Genomic DNA, 26771 nt, shown 5'->3' with positions numbered 1-26771 from the left:
ATTTTTTGATTGAATTAATTGCCATTTAATCGAAATTTAGTCAGAGTTATATTCCAATTTGATGTGTAAAAAAAATTAATTTTTTTATATCTTTTATTAACATTAAACAAATAGTATTATTTGAAGGCAGAAAAATAACTTGATTTTTGTTAAAACTGTCATAAAAATTTTAATCTAGTATTCCTACATTATAATACAATATAGTAACAAAAATAATTATTTCAAATACGTATGTTTACACGAGAGTTGTTTGTAATTTACAACTTTTCCGTTAGCTCGGGTACAGCCTTAAATAAGTCTGCAACTAAGCCATAATCTGCTACTTGAAAAATGGGAGCTTCTGGATCCTTGTTAATAGCTACAATTGTCTTAGAATCCTTCATACCAGCGAGATGCTGAATTGCTCCAGAAATTCCAACTGCTATGTACAGATTCTGAAACGACAATCATAAAGTTAATAATTCAAGATGATACTGAGAGGAAAACTTCAATAAATTCCATACATGTGTATTAATTAGTAAAATTTTATACTTACAGGCGCAACAATTTTTCCAGTTTGTCCTACTTGCATATCATTTGGCACAAAGCCTGCGTCAACCGCAGCGCGAGATGCTCCTACTGCCGCGTTAAGCTTGTCCGCCAACGTGTACAGTAATTGGAAGTTTTCTCCAGATTTCATTCCACGTCCGCCGGAAATTACAACTTTGGCAGACGTCAGTTCTGGTCTATCAGATTTGCTGAGCTCTTGTTTAACAAATTCCACTTGATTCGAGGTGTTATCACCGGCAGAAATACTTTCGCATTTAGAGTCTCCACCTTCCAAGGGCAGCAACTCAAAGGAAGTACCTCTCACAGATACAACCTTCACCTTATCCTTAGACTTAAGAGTTTGAATGGCGTTACCAGCGTATATGGTGCGCACGAAGGTATCAGAAGCTTTTATGTCGATAATGTCGCTTACTGGGGATACATCCAACTTTGCAGCAACCTTAAATTAAACAGATGCATAAATTAATATAAAATTAACACAGAGTTAAAATAATTTTTTGGAAGAGCAAATTTGTGAACTAACTCTGGGAAGCAATGCTTTGCCAAATGCGCTTGCACCAGCCAGTATGTGAGTAAACTTGTGCTCGCTGCACAACTTAAGAATAAGTGGCGTCAGTGACTCCGCAGTAAATCCCTTAAATGCATCACTATCTGCAAGGAGGACCTTTGATACGCCTTTAGCCTTGCACGCATTCTGCGCAACAGCTTCGCATTTTGTGCCAGCCACTAGTACGGTGACGTCGCCGCCAATTTTTTTAGCGGCTGTTAACGTGTTGCAGGTGATTGGCAACAGGTTTTCATTGTTATGTTCGGCAATAACCAAAGTAGATTCGTAACGCGCTAACGAGCCGAACTGAAAATAAATATAACATTTAATTTTGGAAGAAAAATTCAATCAATAAGAGTTTTACAAGTTAAAAAATCTACATTAATTTGCAAAATCCATGTTTAAGATAGAGTTATCTAAGATAATTATATAATTATAAATTCCGATCTAATTTATGTTTCTCACAAAAATAGAATGCAATTAGCATGCAAGAGTTGCAACGAATCCGTAAGGTCGTAATAGGAACACAAGGTGTATACGAATCATATGGGGAGAAGCAGCGAAACAAATGAAAGCTTAAAATTGAAACAAATTCAAGAACCTTACTTTACTAGTGGCCCGTAACGTCCTGACGTAGGTAGAAAACATTTTTGTGCAGAAGTTTGTGTCCTTTCCTCTCACCTATGACTGAAAAAAGTAGAGCTTCCTAATCTGTGACGATGAAGGTCCAAAGTCCTGCCAGTTACAACACAATTAAAGCATCAATTTGAGCGTATCAATCGCAATCGCGGCTAATCATATGGCATTTTATGAAGCGTATCACTGTGCATAAAAAAGAACATATGGAGAATATATTCTAAAGGAATATATTTAACTTATTTAATATTTATAGAATTTATAAATATTTCAAGTCCTGTATAGTAATTAGGTGAACATAAATTCTTTTTATTTTTATGAATGAGTTGTCATCTAAAGCCTATCGCACGTGAAACACGCTATAGTCCATTTAACGCCTTGCATTCTTTGATTGGTCAATTCACAAAATTCTTTGTTCCGATTGGTCAGTCGGTTTTTCAAAGCATTTGTAACGTCAAGTGGAACGCCATAGTACAGTGTGAAAGTAGCCTAAGATCAATGAGCATTCAGCATAAAGCCGCCATATTGATTTACATAAACATGCTCATTGGTCTAAACAGTTTTTGCTGCGCACATGCAGTATATGTCGTTTCATATGCGATGGGTTTTAAAGGTGTAAAGGCTTGATTTTGACGCTTTGTGAGTACGATAGGTTATAATTTTGCCGCTAAGATTGATTTGTACTGCGTTTATTATTTAAAATAGTTGTAAACTATCATATACGATCACAGGAATTTCTTGCAAATTGGTCATGGTAAGTCTTAATGTAAAGGTTTTCGCGATAGCAAGTCATATAACGTTTGATTTTCGATATGGAGAACATTCGGATTTTTATGAAATTCAATTGACTGTATTTTAATTTCAGTTGTTCTATTCCTTTTTCAAATCCTTAATCGGAAAGGACGTAGTGGTCGAATTGAAAAATGACCTCAGGTGAGACATCACATAACTATGCTTGTATGTTTTACATGATACGATTTGATACTGCTATGATATTTTTGTTTCAGTATTTGCGGGACATTATATTCTGTCGACCAGTATCTAAACATAAAATTGGCTGACATTAGCGTAACGGATTCGGAAAAGTATCCACACATGGTATGTTAATCACCAATACATATTGTCATAATTGGCATGCAAATTTGAGTCAATAATGATTTTATAGGTTTATTTTTTCCACATCCTAGAGGTTCAATTCTCTAATTATTCATAAGAGAAATTTGTAATGTAAATATATAAATAAATACCTATTAGTGATAAGAATAAATTTTCTTACAAGTAGGTTTGAATTAATTTTCATAATTTCTAAGATTACTTGAAATTATAAAAGCAATATTTTCAAAGAGACTCTGATGAAATTTGGGTCAAATTTTCAATGAATATCTTAAACAAGTGTTACTTTCAAGTAAACTTGAATCTGAAACAAATATTTTCAATTTTTCTATTAGTGCTTTGTTAGAACTAGAAACTTCATTTCTAATATTTTAACATTTTCAGTCTTAGAGTTTGAGTATTATTTATAAAAAATTTGATTTGACCATTATTGGCCATTTTTGGCTAAAATGTATAATTAATGAGTTGTGTATTAAATTACAGTTATCAGTAAAGAATTGCTTCATTCGTGGATCTGTGGTACGATATGTACAACTTCCAGTGGATGAAGTAGACATCCACCTCTTAACTGAAGCTGCGCGAAGAGAAGCGATGAATGCTCAAGCAAGATAGTTTATAATTTTACTAAATGTGTTGCTTATATTAAGAATTCCTCTCTTTGATTATTATATACATTTCGTATTTAGTATAGGAATAATAATATATGAGGAGAGCATTATTTCACATGAGTTTTTTTCTGAAAATATGAATAATACTATAACATTCTTCAATATATATTTTTATTCAGTTGTTTTAAAATAAAAAAAATATTTGTAACAAAAGTTATTTTTGGGGGCTTTATAACCCTTGTTTCTTTTTTTATTGAGTATATTTAATGTGATAAAAATAAAACATCTATCAATCTATAAATACAATAAGCCTTAAGCCATAAGAAATTAACCAATTACAGTCGATTATTCTCTTCACACTCAATTGTGGTCAATTTTTCATATCTTAAGGCTTACTGCATCTATTGTAGGCACATCATTATGCATTATAAGAATGATTAGTGCAATCTCGTTTCCATATCTTTGTGAGTATATGTGTGCATATTTTTTTTACTTCCACTCTGCTAACGTTTTATCAAACCAAATATATTTTCCTTTTATTTCTGTATTTTCTGGTAACAACGCGCAGTAGACAGGGCCTACAGCTCCTTGATCTGGTGTCAAAGTTCCCTTGTGGCTAGTCATATCAGTGTCTACATAACCAGGATGCACCGCGTTTACCGCAATATCCTCTCGGGAATCCGCATTAAACATGGATTGATGAATACAAGCTAAAGCGGTAACACCGATCTTACTCGCTACATATGTTGAATTTGACCAACCAGCTTCTATGTGCGTACCAGATTTTGCAGCACTAGAAAAAAAAGTATAAATATAACTCTCGAAAAATCTTTTCAAATTAATGTGAAAGAAACGAGATAATCAATGCAGTTGTTAAAAAAGAAATAGTAACGCTTACTTGACAAAGTCATGCATGATTTTGTCCAGTTCCGTTTCAGTTAGATTTGGATCAGCTATTTTCTGTTTTAATGCTTCACCAGTAATGTTGCTCAAACGTCCGGCGCTGCTCGAGACATGAACCACCCGGGCGTGCGGTCGGAGTAACGGATAAAGAGCGGTACACACTCGACGCAAGCTGAAATAGTTTACTCGTATTGTTTCTTCCGCTTGATCTCCGAAAGACTCTGTAGCATTCATCTGTAATAATTATAATATATTTACTAATAATACTTTTTTCACAAAATCATATTCAAAATGTTTCTTATTGAAATATATAAATAAGAATGTAGAAGAAATATATTGCTTCTTTTTAAAATCAAATTATTCTTTAAAATATTATTTTGAAAATAAAGAATTAATCCTCTGTAGATCTCGCTGAATTTTACTGCTTAGTTAGATATCATGGGTCACTGAGAAAACAAAGTTTTTTTAAAGGGTTTTTGAATTTAAAAAAAACTTAAAAAAATCTGGTATACTCTATCATAAAAATACAATTTTACAGATATTTGATCCAAAACGTTTTTTACTATTTTTATATGTATTCGAAATCACTTGGATCTTGGAAAAGATCCACGATGCAGATGATTAAAAATATTTGTCAAATACTGTGTTTAATATCATTGTGTTTTTAATTATTAACTAATTACTATATTAATATGCTCTTAATTACTTTAAATGCAATGGCGGCATTGTTAACCAGCACGTCGAGACCACCATATGTATTCTGCAAGTAATCCCGGAATGTATTGACACTGTCGTCATCAGTAACGTCCAATTGATGAAACTTTGGGTTCAAGCCTTGCTTCTTCAATTCATCGACGGCGTTCGTGCCACGGTTGGTATCACGAGCTGTTAGGTAAACATTCCCATCATACTTCTGACAGAGGGCTTTCACAATGGCAAAGCCAATACCCTTGTTTCCACCAGTTACCTACATAACAATATTTGTTTAAAATTTACAAATTCGTTCCTTGCAATTATATTATATTACACTTCTATACTAAAATCAAATAGAAATCAGACATCAAAGAGAAAAAAAATGTAGTTTCAATTAAAAAAAATAAAAAAGCTTGTTTTTTTGTAAAATTCTTTTTCTCTTTCACTTTCAAAGATTTCAGATAATACAGAAGATTCAAAGAACGTCCTATGCTATTGAAAATCTAATCCTTCGCCTGTAAACGTGAGTTTGAAATGTCCAACATAAAATGGCAACTCTTCACTTTTTCCTTCATGTTCAAAATTCATTAAAAAAATATATTTAATAAACAATTCTCAACAAAATAACTATAAAATCAATTATAATGTTGATTGATAGTATATAATTTTTTTTAGATTTTTTAAAATACTTTAAGTAAAGAAAATCCAATGTAATAGATCCTGTAAATGTACATATATACAGATTACATATGGATATCGAAAAAACGTACTAACGGAGGACTGATTATATATGTACTTCATTTTTAATACAGAGTAACGAAATTTCTCTAGTATTACATTGAAATTTCAATCGCAATTACGTACCACAGCGACGCGAGTCATCTTGTACAATACTATGTCTGCACCTATATCCTCAGCGAGTTCTCACCACACCTGTTGTACAGTGCTTTATAGTCTTCAGATTACAATGATTAAGCACAATTATTGCATATATAGATAACAGCCTTCTACAAATGTGAAAATGTAGTCGTAAGTGATCAGTCACTACAAGATAAGTGGTTGTTTGCTTATTTTTTTTAATTCTAAAAATAAGAAAAAAAAAGATAAAAAATGTATAATTGTATTACGTACCTTACAATACACTTTAATTACTTATAACTATATTTACGCTTGTAATAACTTAAAGAAGTTATAAAAGGATGGGAAATCTCAATTACATTAACATATTAGTATATCATTCGAAAGTCTCGATCCATCTCTGACTCACTCTGACTCTGAATCGATGGTCTGTTCTTTTTAGCTGCATTTCTTGCGTAGTTTATCTTATTTTTGAAGCTAAAAAGAACAGACCATAGACTGACTTGGGGCGGGTTTGAGACAGCAAATCAAATACGCATAAGCAGAATCCTTGAGATCATTAAGGTCCGTTCAGCGTTCAGCTACGATTCTGCGGTTATGGTGCGATCAGTGTGATGATTGTCAAACCGTATTCAGGAGAATGCAGTAGAATGCAACGCTCTCGGATGCGTTGTCGATCAACAACTTTAGTGTCATTAGCAAAAATTTACTTGATAATACGTGATATTCTTTTTTAAAACCGCAACAATGCACGACGCTTACGAGGAAACGTCTATATTAAACATCACCGTGCAAATCGAGTCTATGGCTGCTTATGGTAAAAGATGACTCTTTTTGATGTTTATTTCTACCAATGTAAAATAACTTTAATTTCGCTAATTTATTCTTTTTTTTTCTAATTCTTAGAACTGGAAAAAAGATAGAAAACAAGTTAAGCAAAGAGATCAAAGCTAATTTGATTATTGGTAGAAATAGACATTAGTTGGTCATGCAAAGTGGGATTAACAGAAAATTAGTGGACTATGCCTTTATTGAGTTTTTAACTGTTTCAGATGACAATTTACTAATAGGCACCAGAGAAGGTCATCTTATTATGTACAATGTTCCATCAGTCTTTGATGAACACAACCACAAGCTAGAATTGTTACGTCACAGCAAGAATTTTAACAAGAAGCGAATCAATCAGATAGATGTTGTGCCAGAATATAATTTATTGATTATTTTAACGGGTACGCTTGAATCAATATGTCATAATCCATTTAATTTTATTGCACAGTAATATTCCCATTTCTCAGTCTAACTATGGAAAATTACAGATAACATTGTATGCATTCATGATCTGAATTCACCAAACTTTCAACAAATATGTCAATTACCAAAGACTCGGGGCGCCACTCTGTTCACTCTGGAGGTTCAATCAACTCAAAGCCTAACAGGAGAAAAGAACACTGTGGTACGTTTGTGTGTTGCCGTCAAACGTAAACTGCAGCTGTATTACTGGAAGGGAAAAAAGTTTGAAGAGTTTAATGATTTTGAGTTAACCGTGCCAGATATACCTCGTCAACTAGCATGGTAACACATATAGAAAAATTATTAAAATGCTTTGGTACACATACACAATGGTTCTTTATTGATCAATTTGTATTAATTATTGAGGTGTGGCGAATCGTTGATATTAGGATTTCGTGGATTGTCCTACACGATTTTTGACTTAAGTGGTAAACCCAAGGAGCTTTTTCCCACTGGCAAATCTCCAGAACCAAGTATTACAAAATTGTCAGACAGTTCTTTTGTCCTGGGCAAAGATTCTCAATCATTTATTATGGATACAAAGGGAGAGTTGGTTCAACATAACCCAGTAAAATGGTCAGATACACCTAATATAATAGGTATAATAAACTTTATTGTTATTCTATTTTTTTAATCATTTCAGTCTATGTAGATTAACTTTTAGATTAAATTTTAAGAATTAGAAACAAATAGTAAATTGAAATTAAAGTTAATCTAATAGAAATAAACATCTTTTTTTAATTGTGATATATCAAATTTTGTATTTTATTGCATTTCAGCATGGGATGATCCTTACTTACTTGGTATTGTGCATGACAGATTGGAAGTGTATACATTAGAAGGATGTCTACATATCCAAACAATAAAGGATTTGAATAAAGCTAGACTTATATATCGATGTAAACAAGGGAGAGTCTTTGTGGCATCCATCAGTCAGATTTGGTTTGTCAAGGCAATTGATGTTACTTTGCAAATTAGGACTTTGTTGGAGCAAAATCAGTTTCAGTTGGCACTAAAATTGACTGTACGTTGATTACTTAATATCAATTTATATTTAATATTAATTTAAATTATAATTTATCATGTTTTCTAAAATATGATATTATTTATATACATCTTAGAGTTTGTCAGACATAACGGACGAAGAGAAAGGTAAACAAACGTATAAAATACAAACGTTATATGCGCATCATCTGTTCTATAATAAGCGATTCCAAGAGGCGATGGATCTGTTCTTAAAACTGGGGACTGATCCGTACGAGGTGATCAGATTATTTCCAGATTTAGCGCCTTCGACCAATACGCATGAAGTCAGCGAACCAACGTCCAGTTTACCAAAGCTGCAAGATCACGATTTAGAAAAGGGCTTACGTGCACTGATAGTTTTTCTAACTGAAGTTAGGCATAAATTAATGGCAAAAGACAAGGAACTTAGTAAAGAAAAAAATGGAGTAAATGGAGAAAAGAATAGTTACGTTGTAGCTACGGAGCAGCTTCTAAAGATTATAGATACCACCCTTTTGAAGTGCTATCTGCAGGTAAAAGAGAAAAGGAATAACGAAAATATGAAAAAATCTCGCGAAGATTATGTATGTAGAATGAACATTGAATGGATTTTTTATTTTAGACCACAGACGCTTTGGTGGCACCTTTACTTAGACTGAATCACTGTCACTTGGCAGAAGCTGAGAAAACCTTGCTGATGCATCAGAAATATCCGGAGCTCATTATATTGTATCAAACCAAAGGACAGCACAAGAAAGCATTGGAGTTATTGGAGAAACACGCAAAGGAACACGATTCTAGTCTGAAAGGCACTGAGAGAACTATACAGTATTTGCAGCATCTTGGTAAGGATCATATGGATCTAATACTAAAGTTTGCCGGATGGGTTTTAACGGAAGATCCTGAACAAGGCCTTAGAATATTTATGGAAGATATACAGGTGTCGTATATATCTTTATTCAATTTTTATTTTACATTTAATATTTCTCTTATTTATGCATTTTGCTGCATTTGTAGGAAGTTGAACACTTACCTAGACCAAAGATTTTGGATTACCTTCTACGTTTCCACAAAGACTTAGTGATACAATACTTAGAACATGTAGTGTATGTTTGGGAAGACACCAATCCATTATTCCATAACGTTTTGATACATCAGTACAAGGAAAAGTGTCTAGCTTCCATGAGTGCGAATGCAACGCCAGCAGAGAAAGAAATTTCGCAGCAGAAATTGCAACAATTCCGACAGAAGTTGCAACAATTCCTAGAGAAGTCGGCACATTATACGCCAGAAACAATATTGGTGCATTTTCCATTTGACAGCTTGTTCGAGGAACGTGCGATTATACTTGGACGGCTTGGTCGTCATCAACAAGCTATATCGATATACGTTAGTCTTTTAAATGATATACCGCGTGCAATTCAATATTGTCAAAATGTATATACAAGATACCAAAGTAAGTAAAGCGTACAATAATTATATAGGTTTATATTAAATGAAAAAAGGTAATCTAATTATTTGTGAATTTACTTTAAGATCAAGATCGTACGGAGAAACAAAAGCAAACGGATAATGCCGAGGAAGTTTACGTTTTGCTGATTCAGCAGTTATTGAAACCCGACAACGAAGGAGTTTTAATGGCCGGTAAATATTAACGTAAACAAGATTTAATTTCTTATTTTATTTCTATGTATCCTAAGTATTTTTATTTTTCAAGGTTGTAATCCGGAAATTCAAAGAACGACACAGCCAGATTTAGAGATGGCTCTCCGACTTTTGGAAGAGCACGCTTCAAAGATAAATCCTATGAAGGTCCTGGAAGTCCTACCGGATTCTGTTCCTATTGGCAGAATAAAACATTTCCTGGAAGTTAGTTTACAGAATAACTTGAACGCAAGGCGGAGAACGCAGGTTCTCAAGGGGCTGCTTTATGCGGAGCATTTACAAGTGCAGGAGCAACGGATGCACTACGAATCGCAGAGTGTCCTCATGACGGAATTTAATATATGTCCAGTTTGTAAAAAAAGATTTGGCAACCAAAGGTTTGTATGTGTTTTATAATTTGAAGTAGATTGAATTCTTGTTTATTCTCGAAAATTATTTTAGATACTAATCAGTTTTATTTTGTCTAGCGCTTTTGCGAGGTATCCTAATGGTGATATAGTGCATTACTCTTGCCAAGATCGCAAGGTGTAAAGGTGAAGAGAGTTGCAGGATTATATAATACGTAAATCATAAGTTTCGTAATACATAAGTTTATCGTCGATTGTATATATCGAATGTATGCATTTTATATATACGAATTTCACATACGAAATTCCGATACATATATTGTTACGTAAAACTGAAATATCCACTCTGCAGTCACTTATTAAATATTACTAGTAAAACTATTCGCTAAAAATTTCTTAGGTCAATCACTGCAGTTTTTTTTTCTACAACACGCTTGTTGTATCCCATAAAAATGGAAACATAAAAAGAACAGGACATACATATAATACATAAGAAATAAATATCTTATCGATCGAAATTCGCGGTAACGATTGAAACGATTGAGGCGCACAATAAAATTTGAAGACAGAAGAACCTCAAGAGCACAAGTCGCGTTCCGACGATTTAAATTCTTCTCCGAGCGTTTCGATGTCGAGGCGCGATTGGTCGCGATAATCGCCCGCGTGACATTCGAATTGCGAAGTTTATAGAGTTGGAAATCGGCGCGATTTCTCCGCGAGGGTGACCGCGAAACTTTTTCCGCGTGAACGACGCGAGCAATGACGGCGAACGTACCACGCATCTGCATAATAACGGGGCGGGAAGAAAGAGTTACGGCTGTAACGAGCGCAACACGGAGGTTGGGGCGTGACCGCGGTCCAGAATACGGATTGATGATGTCATAAGCGATCATGTATTCCTACGCCGGCCGGCGTAAGACGGCCGAGAGACAGGTACAGTACAAATGAGAATGCTCAGCGATCATTCGAGAGACGATGCCACGTCGCATCTTCAAGAGTTGATTTACTTTGTTTACAGTTTAGTTAAGACTTATTATTTATAATTTTATTTATATATTTTAATTTATATATATACAATAGTTATTATAATTATATATTTTATATAATATATATTATAATTATAATTGTAATTTATATGTTAATTACATTAATTCTATTTATATATTTTTACGTGCGTTACAAGGAAATAATGGAGGAATATTTTATTTCAAGATTTGTATGTAAAAGTGCAGAACTTTAATTAACGATGATCTTTCCTTTACTCCTTTTCAAGATATTTTTCTTCAAAATTTGGCAAGCATAGTAAATTTAACATTGCATTATCTGAAAATATAATTTATATAGATGAATATTTCATGTGTTTGGAATCACATTGAATTCTGTTGCATATACAAACTGTAACACACTAATGATGATTTTGTAGAACCAAATGTTTCAAGATATGTAAAAAGATACATGTGTATTTTTGAAGAAAAAGTTTTATTTCTTTAAAGAAGGCTTTCGATTTTTGAAAACAATATTATCATCGATTCTATTTGTCCATTCAAAAAATCTTACAGTTCTTGAAATCAAAATATAAGGCGTTTCAAAATACAGAGACTGCTTAGTACAATCAAATTTCGATTTTTGTTTCTTCCTGCCTTTAGAGTAGGATTGTGTTGTAATTTCAAGATTACACATACATAAAATATAAATAACCTACGTATAAAATGTAAACTAAACTATGTTTCATGTATCATTTATGTAATCAACCTATAGATCATAGAAGATACAGATTTCATCAAAAAAAGTGAAAATTACATTCTATTTTTCTTTTATTTTTAATATTATGTTTTTTTTTATTTAATCAATACTAAAGTCAGATATATTAACAATCTTGTAACTAAATTAACTCTATAATGTGTCATCCAATTTTTAATAATTTACATTATCTGCATAATGTAAGTAAGCATAATGTAGCATAATGTAAACAACATATGTAAATAATCCATGTAATAGACATAAAATTTATGGCACCTTGTTATAAATTAACAGCATAATACAGAACAAATTACGTTATAAGATTGCTAATATATATTTGACTCTTTAGTATTTATATAAAATAAAAATATATATATAATACAAAAATAAAATACAGAATATATAATTTTCACTATTTCCGATGAAATCTGAATTTTCTCTGATCCATAAAGTCCTGTTTACATAAATGACACATCAAACTTGAAATTTTAAATTAATAGTCGCGCAATTCGCATAATCAAACGCCCAATCCTGCTTCAGAGACCATTCGATCTTGAACACACAGCGTGCGAGGAGAAACAACAGACAAGTGTCGGCGCGTTTGACTCGGCGTACTGTACCGATTCCCCGCGCTCGTCCCGGAGTCCCGGAGCCGATTCAGCTCCGGCCGGTGTTCGAATCCGCGGACGGGATTGAAGGCGAGTGCACGTACGCGCGCGCGCACACGTACGTTCCTCGTCTCATTTTTTCCGATTTTCCGACCGTGTCGACCGGGCGGCACAGCGGGTAACAGCCAGCGATAGAGCGCGCGCGGCGAGGCGCCGCTTTTTGCACGAAGGGACTAGCTGCGGCGGCGTAGGTGCGCGCCGCGCGCCGCTCAGTCGGTTGCGCGCCGGTCGAGTGTGTGGACGGGTGGATTGGTGTTGGATCGTTATTTGGTGGTATTTTGGTGTACCGGGCCGGGACTTTTATGCGAGTTGCGTGGCAGGACGGTGCCGCGGGGTGTCCTTACGCGAGGGTAAGTAAACCCGCCGCCGTCGCGAGTTACGGCGAGCTCGCCCGGGCTCCGGCGTTTCGGCGGAAACGCGGACGGCCGGACGGGAGCACAGCAGCGCGGCTTCGGTGCTCTCGTGTGACGGGTGGATATTGGTGTCGGGATAAAAATGGCGTGCGCTGCCTCGGCTTCTCTCTCTCTCTTTCTCTTTCTCTCTTTCTCCTTCTCTCTTTCTTCATATCGCACGATTCGCACGTAGTAGTACACCGTAGAGTACTATGGCCTATCATTGGTGCCGGTGCATCGCGACGGTGAGCCGTGCTGTCAATAACGATCGCTAGTAGGGCTCGCGCAGCGTCGCGTCGCGACGGCGGCGTCGTCATCGCCGTGTCGCCCACAGAGGCTGCAGGGCCCTACCGGCATCGATTGCCGCCGGCGCTGTTGCCGACGACGACGACGTCGCCGTCGTCGTCGTTGTCGCTGGCGAACGTGACCCACCGCACTTATCTTATTATTGAATCGCGCGTATTGTCCGCAGCCATCCTTCCCCCTCCCCCTCCCCTCTCCTCCCTCTTTCCCCGATTTCTCCGTTCAATTTAATCTCTCGGGGCGTCGTCGAAACCTCTCTCGATTGGCTTCGATCGGCGAATTTTTCTCCCATATATATTCTCTCTCTGTCTCTTTCTCTCTCTCTCTCTCTCTCCCAAGAAGATCGCCGTCGGTTGACTTTAATTTCCGCTGGAGCGCCTCCCTTATCGCCACCTCTCCGGCCGTCCGGCCCTCCCTCCCTGCCTCTCTCCCCGCCACCAACGGTTTTGTTCACCTGTCAAGACGACCTATCTGCCGGTGACCCAATTTCCCGGCGCTTCCATTGAACGCGCCGAGCGCCGAAGAGCGGAATCGAACACGTAACTCTGCGCCCGCGCTCGCGTTTACGTATCGTGCGTACGCGAGGGTGTTGGGCGAGGGAGGGAGAGAGGGGCGGAGACGCATTTTCCGGGTATTATTTTTTCTTCTTCTAAATAATCACTTCGCGCCGGGCGGTACGGGTGGCGCGGCGACGCGGCGACGCGGGTGCCCCCGGGAGCGAAGGGTGCTCGGTGGTGCTCGGCGCGACGCGCGACGATAATCACGGAGGTGTCCCTCCCCCCTCTCGTTCCCCCTGGCCGCTATAGCTTACTGCTCTAAATTGATGTCAATGGGCGTGGAAGGGCAAATAAAGCGATCCCGCGGCACGATCGCGCGAGATAAACCCGTCCTTGTACCTGCCCGTGCTCGTAACTTTTAACGTTGGCCGCCGCGCGAGTGAAACGAGCCTAACGAGGCTCTCGAAAAGTAGGCGAGTTTTTTTAGTCACATCGGTTGACCAGTCGCTTCACGAGCAAAAAATGCAACTTTGTTCCGTGAAAGCTGAACATTTGTGAATAATGCGATTTATTACAATTGATAAATTAGAGGTGTGCGAATCAAGCGTTCGTTAGGTCGAGTCGAATCGAATCGATTCTTTGATAACGTGCTCGAAATCGAATTTAATCGAATTTGAAATTTTCACATCGAACGGAATCGAATCTCTGATTCGCGCGTAAATACAAATCAAATTTGAGCCAACTTTTCCTAGATTTACATTACACGTTAATTGAAATGTAATGATATATATATTTTTTTTAATGACGTTGAAGTGTTTTTTTTTTAATATAGATGAAAAAATTAATCGCAAAAACTGTAGAAAATAATCACAAAAAATTTATGTATTAAGTAAAAATTTATAATAGATAAATATGAGGATATCATACTGATAAATTATATCGTACAAATTATAATGTTACTATCGAAATGTGATAATACTTCAGTGCACTTTATTAGTAAAATAGAATACAGCAAGGTTTTTTTCCAAGTTTTGTTCTAAATTCTATAAAATCAAATTGAGAAAAAATTTGTAGAAACTAAGATATTTAGTTCGGGTAAACATTGAGTTGATTCAACAATTTATTTAGTTGTACAAAAAAAGGCATAGTTTATTCATGTCAGCCATTGACATTTTTTAATAAAACTTTAACTGAGCCGACTCAATATTTAGTTGAACGTAATCAGACTATACAAATATTTTAGTTTTTCGATAAATTATTTTTTCAGTGCATGATACTTGTGATATGTCGAAACAAATTTACGAAGACGATCGTCTATCGTATAAATCATTTTTTAAATAATTTATAAGCTTAATGTCCGAATTCCTAGACGTTTCTCACGTTTCTTGTCAGATCTCAAGATCTGTCTTTGTCTCGCTTACCGCGTTTTACCATACGCGAGATAAAGACAGACTGATTTTGAGATAATGAGAAACTTGAACTCAGACCTTACAGACAACAAACAAGTTTTAGAAATCGATAATCAAACATGAGAATTGGTATGCACAGACAAGATTGTCTGTGCAGGAGAGATACGATAAATGAAACAATGAAAATAAGTAGGCGATCGATTTGAATTCGACCTATTTGCACACACCTCTATGGCGATGAATTAAAAAATCGCCTAATCTATCGCGCGACCGATGCGGGCGAGAGATTAGGTCTGCAGGGTAAAGCGGAAGTTGCATTTAACGGTAATCCCCCCCCGTTGCTCCTTGATTCGAAGGTCTTAAACGATACAGCAGGCGTCATCGCGTTTATCCCTACTACGTCTGTTATGTGAGAATTACATCAGTAATCATTCACCAAGTCGTATATGTAGATAAATGTCGAGGATCGGATTGAATGCGAATTCTGAGAAAGAACTTTATCTCGAAATTTTTCGTTGAAAGGCGAGAGCTAAAAATTTACCGAGTGTTGCAAATTGGCTGTTTCCTCGCGCATCATCTATTATCTTTAATAAATATTCTTTCGACATTCAGTGTTCATGAGAAAAATTTTTTCGGCGCGATCAGTCTTGTCACAAAGTTCCAATGATTAATCCTTTTACACATCAAAATTTCAAATCTTGTAGCAACATTTAAACTTTCTTAATAAATCTTGTTGCACAGAAAAAAAGAACATTCTTGTTTTGAATATCTTTATTTTTAAAATGTTAACTATTGATATGAGATTATATGTACACATAACTTGCTTACACGAAGAATTTTGTGTAGTATAAAAAAAAATTTTATTCTCGTTAATCGTTTATTTAATAATGACTATTGATTGTTGAGTTGAGGAGGAAAAATATTGGATAAAACTATCGATATCTTCAAACCAAGAATTTAGAGTTTTTTTAATACTATTATTATTAAAATAATCATATAGAAATAATGAACAATACCAGTAAGAGCCAAATTAGGATAATGATTTGTACATCGATTTATTATAATAATTTGAATAATATTGTGTTCTTTAGATGACGGTTGTAATATTGAAATAAAAATATTTTGCTGTAATTTAAAATTATCAAATTCTTTAAAGAAGATTAAATTGTATATACGAGTATAAGCAAGATTATCATTGTTTCGTATATATTAGCAAGAATATTATTTCTTACTTATATGCATTGAAGAAAAGTTGCTAACTTGATTAAATTGTTCAACTTTATTAAATTTCTTCCGTTTATTTTAAAGTATTTATTTCAAGTATTTACATATTTAACTTAAATGCTTAAACTGGAGAAAAATCAAGTTGAAAATTTATTTAAGTTAACAATCTTTTCTTCATGTACGAAACAATGATTGCCAAATAAAATATAGTAGAATATTTTAGTTTTAATTTGATATTAATATTTTTTTCTGCGTGACGAGCTTTAAAATATCTCATTAATACTCTTTTTTTTACAACGCTGCTCTTTCAATTTCCACGCTTGTATTCTAACTCGGGTAGAAGAAAATAACGTTTTTGTCGTTTACCGGCATAAAGTCACGAATGAAATTTCGACGATCGCGTGACTCTTGACAAATTTACGATCTCGCGAAGCTAATCTCTCCGATCTTTTCCGATTTACAGCCGTTTCCGCGTCCAGCTGTTCGTCTATTTCGCGTCCAGCTCTTCCGCTGCATCGCGCATCGTGCTCGACGGAAGTACGTGCGTGCGTGCATGAGTGAGTGCGTGCGTGAGCTCGTTCACTTGTTCGCTCGCGTATGCACGGGAGGAGAAACAAGCGTACGCACTCGCCGTGTCGTTTACGCGGCATGCGCTATTTCGGGAGTACACGCAACGCCGTTAATCTATCAGAGGAAGGCAGAGCGAGCGCTTCTCTCTCCGAGAGACGCTTCTCTCTCCCCCCTTCGAAGAGTTCCAAAACGCGCGATCCTCCTTCCTCGACGCGTTCCTTCGACGAGAATCTCTCTCTGTATGCACGCGTTCACCGGTGCCGATCGCAGCCGCGCTCTCGCGTGCGGTCGGTTTCGTCACGAAGGCGCCGCCGAATCCAGACCCCTGAGTCACCCTGATCGCGAATCGAGCGGTCGAGAGCGCTGCGAAATGTTAAGGTCGGCGAACAGCGTCGGCGTCGCGGAATGCAGAGTCCGTTCGATACGTACGACGGCCTCTCGACCGTACACGCGAAACAGATGGCAGGGGAATAACCCCCGGAAAATGGGACTTCCGTTTCGGCTCCCCGTCCCTCCCGTGCACAACGGTCGTTAATTTTTCGCGGAAATAACGCTAATTTTTTTTTTTCCCTTGAGAAACTACAGCTGCGAGTGTCCACTCCGCAACTCGTGCGCCACTTGCCGAAGAGACTAATTTCAGAAACGCGCATATGATTTCGCGTCTGTTGTTATTTATTTTGTGTGAGAAGGAGAGATGGGAGCGTAGCGAGTAGAGCGGATTTAGATTAATGTATTTTTCACGTTCAGCGATTGTGATACCTTTTTGTAAAGCTGATCTGCATCCGCGAACAATCGATAATCCATCATATCACTGACCTTTGACTGTATTTAAAGTACGCATCCCGCCGCCAACGCCCTCGATCACAAGTGATTCGATCAATTCGACCGACTGGGCCGTATGTTTACAGTTACGTCATAGCGTATTCGAGCGGTCTCCAGAGTCTCCGGCATATATTAATAAATTAATGGCTGATGGTTCGTGTCGCATTGAGAACTTAATACGACGTGTTATCGTCGTTTAACACGCTCCAGTCGTGACACCTTTGGGCATTCTGAACAGTATTTTGAACAGTAGATAATCGCGGTTTGCGATCTTTAAGAAATGTTTTGACTATTCAATACGAGCTAAAAGTTATCGAAATTTAAAAGCTTCTCTAGATTTATTCCTATTAGGAGTTAAAATATGTGATGAATAATTTTTATGTTTGGGATGAACTTACGAAATATTTGAAATGAGTAATTTATTTATTTAATTTAAATATATTTTTTTTCTATGTGAACAGAGACATAAAAGTTTAAGTGAATATTGCTTGTTTCAAGTAAAGTGATATGAGTGTACTTTAAAAATAGTCTTTGCAAAGATAACAGCTTGCTTAAAGGAAGAAAACTAAAAAATTGCGTAAGGTTTCTCTTAGCACGAGACTGATATTTTTCCGCGTGTATTTTACGTTGGATACTTGACTCGCGATTAGAATGTCATTAACAATTAATATCGTTGTCCAAATAATAGGACAATTGCGCAATCTCACGATATCTCTTCGATATGGACAAATTGGTCTTCAGAGAAACATCGTTTTATAACATGACGTACTTTAACTCTTGTACTTTGTCAATGGGAAAAAAAAGAGAAGAAGAAGAAGAAGAAGAAGAAAAAAGAATCACGACCTTGTTCACGTCATACGCATGATGAATATTATCTGTTTGAAGATGCCCAGAGTCGGTTTTCTCGATTGAACTCAACCGTACGACTGGCGGCACATGTTAAGCGCGAAGGTTATACGGCGAGGAATTACAATAATTGCACGCTCAGGTCCTGTAACATATTTACGCTTGCATATTTACGCTTACCTAAGCGGTTACCTTGTGCATAAAGTTATTACGATTGTATCTGACGGAGATACAATCGGCGGAGTACGTGCCTCGAGATTCGAGCCACTATTCTCGGAAATTCCATTTGATCATACTACGTTTTTCTACATTTTTTTTTACAAATTTTTTTATTTTTATTTTTTGGAGCATAATTTTAACACGCACGCACTGAGAAAAAAGTTTATTAAAATATCTAATTTGACACGATCAACAATAAACGTTGGATTGATTCAGCAATTATTTAGTTGGACGGTTTATGTCAATTATACAAATTTTTTAAATTAAGAATTAATTAAACCAACTCAATATTTAGTTGGTATTGGAATAAATATCGTTTTTCAGCAAACTCTGTTTCTCAGTGCAGTTTGCTTGACTTTGCCGATTTCTTTCTACTTTTTTATGTAGAAAGGAGTTGATCGACTTCTCTGAGAAGTTTGTATAATAATGCGCCCGGTTTACGCTTGAGAGCAAAAGTTACTTCACCGTGACACTTGCATGTCGGTCATGCGACACGTAATCCGAATTTCCTGTTTCATTCTTTTCTCCTAGTTCTTTTTTTTTGCCTGTTATCGATGACAATAACGACGTGCAGTACGAATCACGCGTATATTTAATTTTTAATTGCGATGATCGATAAGATAATAGAGGAGTTCTTTGTGCAAAAATGCTGACATGTTCTATTCTTTTTTCTCTTAGATATGCTAAACTGTTATATAAAAATTTTTTTATACATGAATTTTGCAAGAAGAGAAAAACAAATTGAAGTTTTTTACACAGGAAAAAATTATTATCAAAAATTAAATCAACAATTATATTTTTATATTATAAGCAAGAATAAAGGAAAAGAAGGTAATACATCACTCATTTTCATTTTATTGAATCACTTTGTTGATGATCAATATTTCATATTGAAACTTGAGTGATTATATTCGTCCAAATATTGTGTAACAGATTCTAGACTCAAAATAATGAAATATTTATTACTCAATAACGAAGATAATAAGAGTTGTAATGTCCACAATAGCCACGATAGCGCGTCCGTCTCCTTTTTAAAATCTTTTTGAAAGAATTTGATAATCTTAAATATAGAATTTTGTTTCTTCATGTAAAATCATGTTTATTGAAGATTAAATTCTTTCGAGAACATATTATATACTCTTGCTTATACATGAGACTATAATTGTTGATTTGATACTAATTTTTTTTCTGTGTATACGTATGTAACGTGCATTCTCAGTTTCAATATTATCTTGAAATATAACATTGTCCGCACATATAATCAAATTATTTTTTTGCTTTTACGCTATTTTCGCTAAGTCGCTCACATGTCGAGTCGATTACGAATCAGATAATTCTGTTTGTATTATTAATCTGTATGGTAGGATCTTATCTCTTGCCGAACATTGAAACTCGCTCATAACGAAGACCAGAAATTACATCTTCAATTTATTCGTGAACCAAGTACTGCAGCAGAGATTCAACTACGTTTAAGACGTATTTATTAAATCGATTTAACTCGCATCTTATTATTTTAAATACGCGCGATATATCCGGAGAATCAACATTAAAATACACAAAGCTGAGAGGAAAGCTTGAAAAGCTCTCTCGACTCGATGATTCGTCCGCATTAACGTGAATAGAAAATGTCACGCCTGTGAGGAACCGAGTCGAATAAACGGAGCGAATATAGTGATATAGAATCATACGGGGCCCGTCCATACAAATATATTTAGCCGAAGTTTCCGAGAAGTTCGTTGCGTACCGCGCGCGCAAATAGTCCACCTTTCCGAATAAGAGCAAGCGACTCAATCGGTCGATGCATATATAATACGTAGTGACTCAATCGACCGTTTGGCATAACGTGATGTTGTCAAATGGCTAATTTAACTGTCTTTTTCCCGTGGCATCGCATCGCACATCTCCAGTGGGAAACGATAACGAAATCGACGTCGATTCGATGTATCATTTCTCACTGGTTCTCGCGAGAGAGAGACATAAAAATAGAAGCACAAATTGTTTTTGCGCGATACAGTTGTGCGAAACACGAATGAAAGAGATCAAGGCAAAGCGATTAATGTTAACTCGCGAGTGTGCTATGCGAGGTCGAACGCGATCCTAACGCAGATATCCGATATCCCTCCTGGTCCTATGTAAAATATATGTGTACTCGTAAAACTCGAAAAAGCGAGTTGCGTGATGCGAACCCTCAATGAATAATATACTACTTGTGTGTCCTGAGGATCAATTAAAAGGAGCGATTTTTGTCGTTCTTCTGCGAATCACTTCGAACGTCTGTCCTTGGAGGAAAAATTCATGCATTCGTAGAGACTGAAGTATCAAGGAACAATATTTATTATTAAGCCTTAAGCCCAACTCACACTAACGATTGCCGATTGTGATTGACGATTAGCGATTAAAATTTGACCAATTGAAACAAGGAAATTTTAGTTCCTTTTATTTTGATTGGCCAAAACTCAATCTTTAATCTTCAATCTTCAATTTTCAGTCATTAGTATGATTTGGGCTTAAAGGATGTTTTGGTTATGCAATATACGAGCTAAAAGTTATTGAAATTTAAAAACTGAAGGCTTCTCTGATTTAATTTATTTTTCTAATCAACAAAAAATTTTGGTCGCAACTACCCGAATTTCAGCTCTGAAACTAGCTGCAAAAAAGAAAATAATGAAAAATTTGATTTTTAATGATCTATTGCAGCAAAAATTACTATATTTTGCTGTAGTTTTTACTAAATAATTTTTAAAGTTAGTGGATCTAAATGAATTTTTGCACGAATGTTTATTAGTGTTTTATAAGTGCATGTAAAAATTTTGATTCAATTGGTAATTGCTATTTCCTTATCAAATTTGCGAATAAGTATAATATTAATAGTAGTACATAAATATATAAACTATTATATTAATATAGCGCTACAAAACGCGATTTTACAAAAGAATCAAGAGTAAACGAAAATTAAATAACTTTTAAATCAATAAGTGAATTGCGCGAACTACACAGATACTCAAGCGTAATATTGTATGAAATTTTTATATTTTTGATAATTATATTTTGAGATATAATCCGCACGACCTTAATTAAAAGTAGAAAGATTGCAGTACGATATCAGTAATAAATAAAAATAATACAAGTGGCCATTATATCACTATGAACACTACAACGAGAAAGTTAAGGCAATTCTTTTTTGTTTTCTTTCACGATGATCATCGATCGATGCTTTCTTCTCTTGTTTACACTACACGGTCGATTCCGCGAGGCGTAGCCGTGCTTTCGAGGAAAATTATCGAACGCGAGTAATCTAATCTCTCTCGCTTTACTTTCAGAGCGGAAAATGTTGCAACGATCGTGCTTCGCCGGAGATCGCGTTAAACTCGCGACGTAAACCTAGTTGCGCCTCCTCTCGCGCCGCGTGTGTGCGTGCGTACGTATGTGCGTGCACTCGTCGTATCTCCCTTTTTATAGACGACGACGGGGCCGGGAAGAGGAGAAGGAAACGCGTTCGCTTTGTCAGCTCGAGAGAGAGAGAGAGAGAGAGAGAGAGAGAAAGAGAGAGAGAGATACCTGTCTTTGGTATCGATTACTTTAATAAGCCGCGTGCTTCCGTTTACGGAAAGGGGGTTTGACGCAACCTAGTTTCCAGATTACCGCATCCAGATTACGCGCAGCCTCGTTCGCGAGACGACGCTGCTATACGTACGAACATAAACGCGAAATGTTAGATAATCGATGACGCTCGAGTCCACAACCTTCCAATGAGGGAGAGATGAGTTTCGGATTGTCCCAATGCGTTACTGCGATTTATTGAATATCTCGCGTGAAAAAAACGATGCAAATATTTAAACACGAAATATACGTTACTTATCGCTCAAATGCGTGTTTAAAACTCGATTCTAAAGATTCGAATCAAGGTTTTTTTTAAGAAATTTTATTGCAACTCAAATCGACAAAATTTTACTTGAAGTAAATCAAATTGTTGAAACATTTTTTAAATTAATACATAATTATTGTTTTAATATATAGATAAAAAGAGGTTTCTATGCAAGACAATTAATATTAATTACACGATATAAAGTTATTTTAAATATAATTTTATAAGATTGTCAATATGAAATCGCGACCTCTTTTGTAGATTAGAAATTTTTGAATGATTTAGATTAGAGATTCAAATCGAGAAGAAAGAGAATCGAATCGTATATTATCTAATTCGATTCGATTCGAATCCGAAGATTTCTGTTTTCCTAAGAGAGAATTATTGATACAATGACGTTTTTTAAGTAAGAGAAATCTTATAACGTTTCACTAAATCATCAGACTAATTACAAATCGCTTTATGTTTTTACTATTATTTATATTATGATTCAGGGTTGCCACAGACCTGGAAAACTCAGAAAAATTATGGAAATTTAAATAGGATAAGGAAAACTTGAGAAAGTCAAGGAAAGATGTAAAAAAGTCTGAAACTTGAGCTCTACTCACATTTTCCTTAAATGCTCTTATTCTAGAGAGTTCATAGAGTACAAGAGTATATAGCATTTTTTTTTTAATATAATACCTAGCATTTTCTTAGCATGGTCAAATGTGTTCAAGACTCGCACACTTTGCAAACCATTCTTACGTGAAAGAGCTGTGACCTGTAGAAAAACTTCTGCGGTAAGACATAAGCGATAAGAAAAGTGACCGATCACAATCGATTATTCACCGACCATAAGAAGATAGAGAAGTCAAGTCTATCGTAAAGATGTTTTTTTGTACTTGATATCTCTATTTTTCTCTATTTAAATTTAATTAAAAAATGATATATAATGGCGATGCTTAGTTTTTTATTTCATTCAATAACCGAATAAAATTTATAATGAATAACTATGTATTATGTTGACATTTTGACTAGCTGCCATTTTGTTTAAATACAATATTTCAAAAAGAAACAGTTGCTCTAAGCGTTGGATTTATGTTTGAACTTTATAAATTTTGTGTCGATTTAATTACTTTTTGATGAATATTGTGGGAACAGCAATGCTTGCCGCAAACATAGTTTTCAAATATGATTTAAGATTACTTGAATAGCGATGCCATTTTATAATCTTTTTTTTAAATAGAAATAGAATTTAAATGTCAAGTAGAGAAAAGTATAATCTTTACAATGGAATAAACATGACTTCTCTATCTCTTTTCGTTTTGTCATAAAAAGTTTGCAAAGTTAGTTCTCATTTTGACCTATCTAGGGTATGTATTATGCATGCTCTTCTTTAAGATTACAAATTGGTCGTTTAAAATTTTCTATCGTCATCTGAAAAGCATGAAGAAGTCAGGAAATTTCAAAATTAACTTTCTGTAGCAATCTTGATGTTGAACGATGAATTATACTGTGAATAATAATTGCATTTATAACTATTTAGAATGCAACTTCAAGAATGACGCTTTATTTAAATTTAAGAAAAAAAATCCTACAAATTAAAATATAGAAGATTCGCGCTTTTTCGATTTAAAATCAATAACATGTAAAAAGTAGGGCTAATAAGCAAGTAGGGTCGTAATGCTATTTATAAACAATGATTTAACGACAGAACGTAACATCAAACGTTTTGACCGTGTACTTCGGTCATTTCCTCAGTGAAAAAAAATTCTTATATAAGAAACTGACGAAATAATGTTTTCAAGTATGCGCGTACAGATAGTAAAAAAATCACTCTTTTCTTCTTGCCGGTATAATTATACGTACAACTCGTTAGGTGCTGCATAAACAAGATTAATTACTGTTTTGGTATTTCTGAATCATTACTTGAGGCTTGTTTTGTTGCGGGTGCGTCCACGCACGTAGTAAATCATCATCAGGCGTCAGTCTAACTGTACCTTCTTATTTATGTAGTTTCAGGAACGTCATTCCACTTCCTGGGATTGTGCAATCGCGCGCCAGGCGATTTTACAGTTTCGATTGTCCGGTAATAACGTAGAAACGTCGATCGCAGATACCGTTACGAATCTTTTGTTGTCGATTGAATGTATTCGTGCACATCAGAATCGTCGGGCGAATTACGAAGTTTGCGAACAATTTGTTTCTCCGTATTAAGCTTTACGCTGTCGATATTTTTTTTCATTAAAATAGTAGTTTTTTTTTTTCAAAAATTTTTCTATACAAGTAACATACACACGACACAGAATTTTGAGATTTGTACAGAGCCATAAAAGCGACTCTTCCCGCAGGGAATGTACGATCAATTATAAAAAATTAGTTTCTCGAAAATAGTGTATTTGAGGGTTTTTGGAATCGCTGATTCTAATTCTGAATACGAATTTATGAAATTTTGAGCCTTAAGCGCAATATTGGCATAAATCAATATAAACGTATAAACTTATGCAGAAAACGTTCCTTTAGCATTCTCCTGAGTTAACGATGTAGAAAGTTTGTAACTTCTTTTTGACTTTTGGGTCATGTATGTTCAATACATTTAGTATTTAAAATACCACCAAGAATAGTGATATTTTAACTCGAACTCAAGAACATAAGTGGCTTTCCCGTTTTAGTCTAAAGATTAAGGCTGTTAAAGTTGTTACATTCAAAAAGAGTTTTGCTTATGTACGTAGATTTTTAGGTGTCACGACAAAAATTTATCGCTATTTTTTGTTGCTGCTAAAATATTGTTTGTCATATAGAATTTATAGCAACAACATTTTAGCAATCCTAAAAATTTTAGGTCTCATTGTCAGGCAAATTTTGTAACAAGTATGATTGACTTTAACATGAATATGCGTTACAAACAAATTTTCTTTTTAAATTTCATAAACAGATATAAATTCTCTCTTATTTATTTAGATTGGTTAAGTATTAAACATATAATATGTGACATCACAATATTTGCTTTATCTTGGTTCATTGTTTTTTAAATCGTGGCTGTACTTGCAAGAGCACTTTTTTTTAGTGCTAAAAGTGTTTATATAGCTCGCGCGAAGAATGAATAGCGTGGAACTTGAATCTCGGGACTAAAGCGACAATTCCGTTCACGTATTTAAAATGTTTCGAACAAGTTGCCCGACAGGAAGATTAGCGCAAATGCGGATGTGACGTTGTCCCGTATACAGTAACAACTCTCGGCTCTCCGTCTAGAAATAGGGACTTCCAGCTGACGTCTCCCCGTATAATTTCAGTTGAAATATTATTTTTCCGTACACGTTCGCACGGTAATTGCATCGGTTATTGCTTATGCGGAAATATTATTATTAAAGTGCTTGAAGCGTTATTAACATATATTGCGACCGAAATCTATTTCACAAAGTGTCAAGTATCGAGTTCGATTTTCTAAAATTGCTTTACACTTTACTATAATTATTGCGATTAGAAGAGGCACGAAGTTATGCAAAAGTGGTATGTGAGTGGTATGACAGTTAAGAGATTTCTTTCACGTAATTTATTCCCGTCAGTTGGCACGTAAAGAACTCAACTGTCAAATATAATTAATTAATATTAATGTGTATCTGTTTTTTTTTTACTATATTATTCTGTTATTTTCTTTTTCTCGTCTCTTCTCTCTTTAAGGTTTGCTGGTAAAAAGTAACGATTTGGTTTTTAAATTGATCGATGTAACTTTTACGAGCGAAGGTGAAGGCAATCGAAAAGTCGCGTGCAGTTTCGAACCGAGAACGTTACTAATTAGCCGACTTTAACTAGCTTGTTTCTCTGCAATCGAGCAATTTGCGCTAATGAATACGCGGCTGAGTGCCGAGTTCCTCAATTGTCGCTTATGCGAGCCATTGTGTTTAAAGAGGCGTAAGATCGATTTCCTCAGATCAATTGGATCTCGTTGACACAACGCGATTTGCTGATCGCGTTTGTCGGCACGGGCGAGCGGACGACGGAACGGAACCCGTACGAATT

General features: G+C 35.5%; 5 protein-coding genes across 12 annotated transcripts in view; 3 read left to right on the top strand and 2 right to left on the bottom strand.

Moving 5' to 3' along the window:
• Positions 1-143: 143 nt before the first annotated feature.
• On the bottom strand, positions 144-2110 carry LOC105207947 (electron transfer flavoprotein subunit alpha, mitochondrial). Its single transcript, XM_011177635.2, has 4 exons — positions 1703-2110; positions 1073-1402; positions 536-988; positions 144-434 (listed from the first exon to the last, which is right to left on the bottom strand). The coding sequence occupies exons 1-4, from the start codon at positions 1742-1744 to the stop codon at positions 258-260; spliced, it is 1002 nt and encodes a 333-aa protein (XP_011175937.1). The 5' UTR covers positions 1745-2110; the 3' UTR covers positions 144-257.
• A 144-nt stretch (positions 2111-2254) lies between these two features.
• On the top strand, positions 2255-3568 carry LOC105207949 (U6 snRNA-associated Sm-like protein LSm2). The gene is made up of 4 exons (XM_011177637.3): positions 2255-2486; positions 2598-2665; positions 2740-2830; positions 3329-3568. Exons 1-4 carry the CDS (start codon positions 2484-2486, stop codon positions 3455-3457), a joined length of 291 nt encoding a protein of 96 aa, XP_011175939.1. The 5' UTR covers positions 2255-2483; the 3' UTR covers positions 3458-3568.
• Positions 3569-3691: 123 nt separating this feature from the next.
• Positions 3692-6351, bottom strand: LOC105207948 (carbonyl reductase [NADPH] 1). 2 transcript variants are annotated; one of them, XM_011177636.3, is made up of 5 exons: positions 6181-6351; positions 5914-6056; positions 5063-5323; positions 4352-4590; positions 3692-4246 (listed from the first exon to the last, which is right to left on the bottom strand). In XM_011177636.3, exons 2-5 carry the CDS (start codon positions 5929-5931, stop codon positions 3943-3945), a joined length of 822 nt encoding a protein of 273 aa, XP_011175938.1. In that variant the 5' UTR covers positions 5932-6056; positions 6181-6351; the 3' UTR covers positions 3692-3942. The 2 variants fall into 2 exon arrangements, with proteins under 2 accessions (XP_011175938.1, XP_039308910.1); XM_039452976.1 differs by lacking the exon at positions 6181-6351 and having other exon boundaries at positions 5914-6075.
• Positions 6352-6489: 138 nt separating this feature from the next.
• On the top strand, positions 6490-10661 carry LOC105207951 (vam6/Vps39-like protein). The gene is made up of 11 exons (XM_011177638.3): positions 6490-6724; positions 6960-7136; positions 7224-7479; positions 7564-7796; positions 7977-8221; positions 8319-8735; positions 8825-9142; positions 9220-9658; positions 9739-9846; positions 9920-10244; positions 10335-10661. The coding sequence occupies exons 1-11, from the start codon at positions 6655-6657 to the stop codon at positions 10396-10398; spliced, it is 2652 nt and encodes an 883-aa protein (XP_011175940.1). The 5' UTR covers positions 6490-6654; the 3' UTR covers positions 10399-10661.
• A 1996-nt stretch (positions 10662-12657) lies between these two features.
• LOC105207953 (spectrin beta chain) overlaps positions 12658-26771 on the top strand; it is a 43948-nt gene continuing 29834 nt past the window's right edge. For 3 of the 7 annotated variants that reach the window (XM_011177646.3, XM_011177644.3, XM_011177643.3), the window contains exon 1: positions 12664-12972. The gene's annotated coding sequence lies outside the window, so the exon portion shown is untranslated. Of the gene's footprint in view, positions 12973-26771 lie in introns of all 7 variants that reach the window. The other 4 variants (XM_039452974.1, XM_011177640.3, XM_039452975.1 and 1 more) reach the window with 3 other exon arrangements.

Source organism: Solenopsis invicta, chromosome 8, assembly GCF_016802725.1.
Source record: "Solenopsis invicta isolate M01_SB chromosome 8, UNIL_Sinv_3.0, whole genome shotgun sequence".
NCBI classification, from domain to species: Eukaryota; Metazoa; Arthropoda; class Insecta; order Hymenoptera; family Formicidae; genus Solenopsis; species Solenopsis invicta.
The sequence above is the reverse complement of the archived record's forward strand: the minus strand, read 5'-3'. Positions and strand labels throughout refer to the sequence as shown.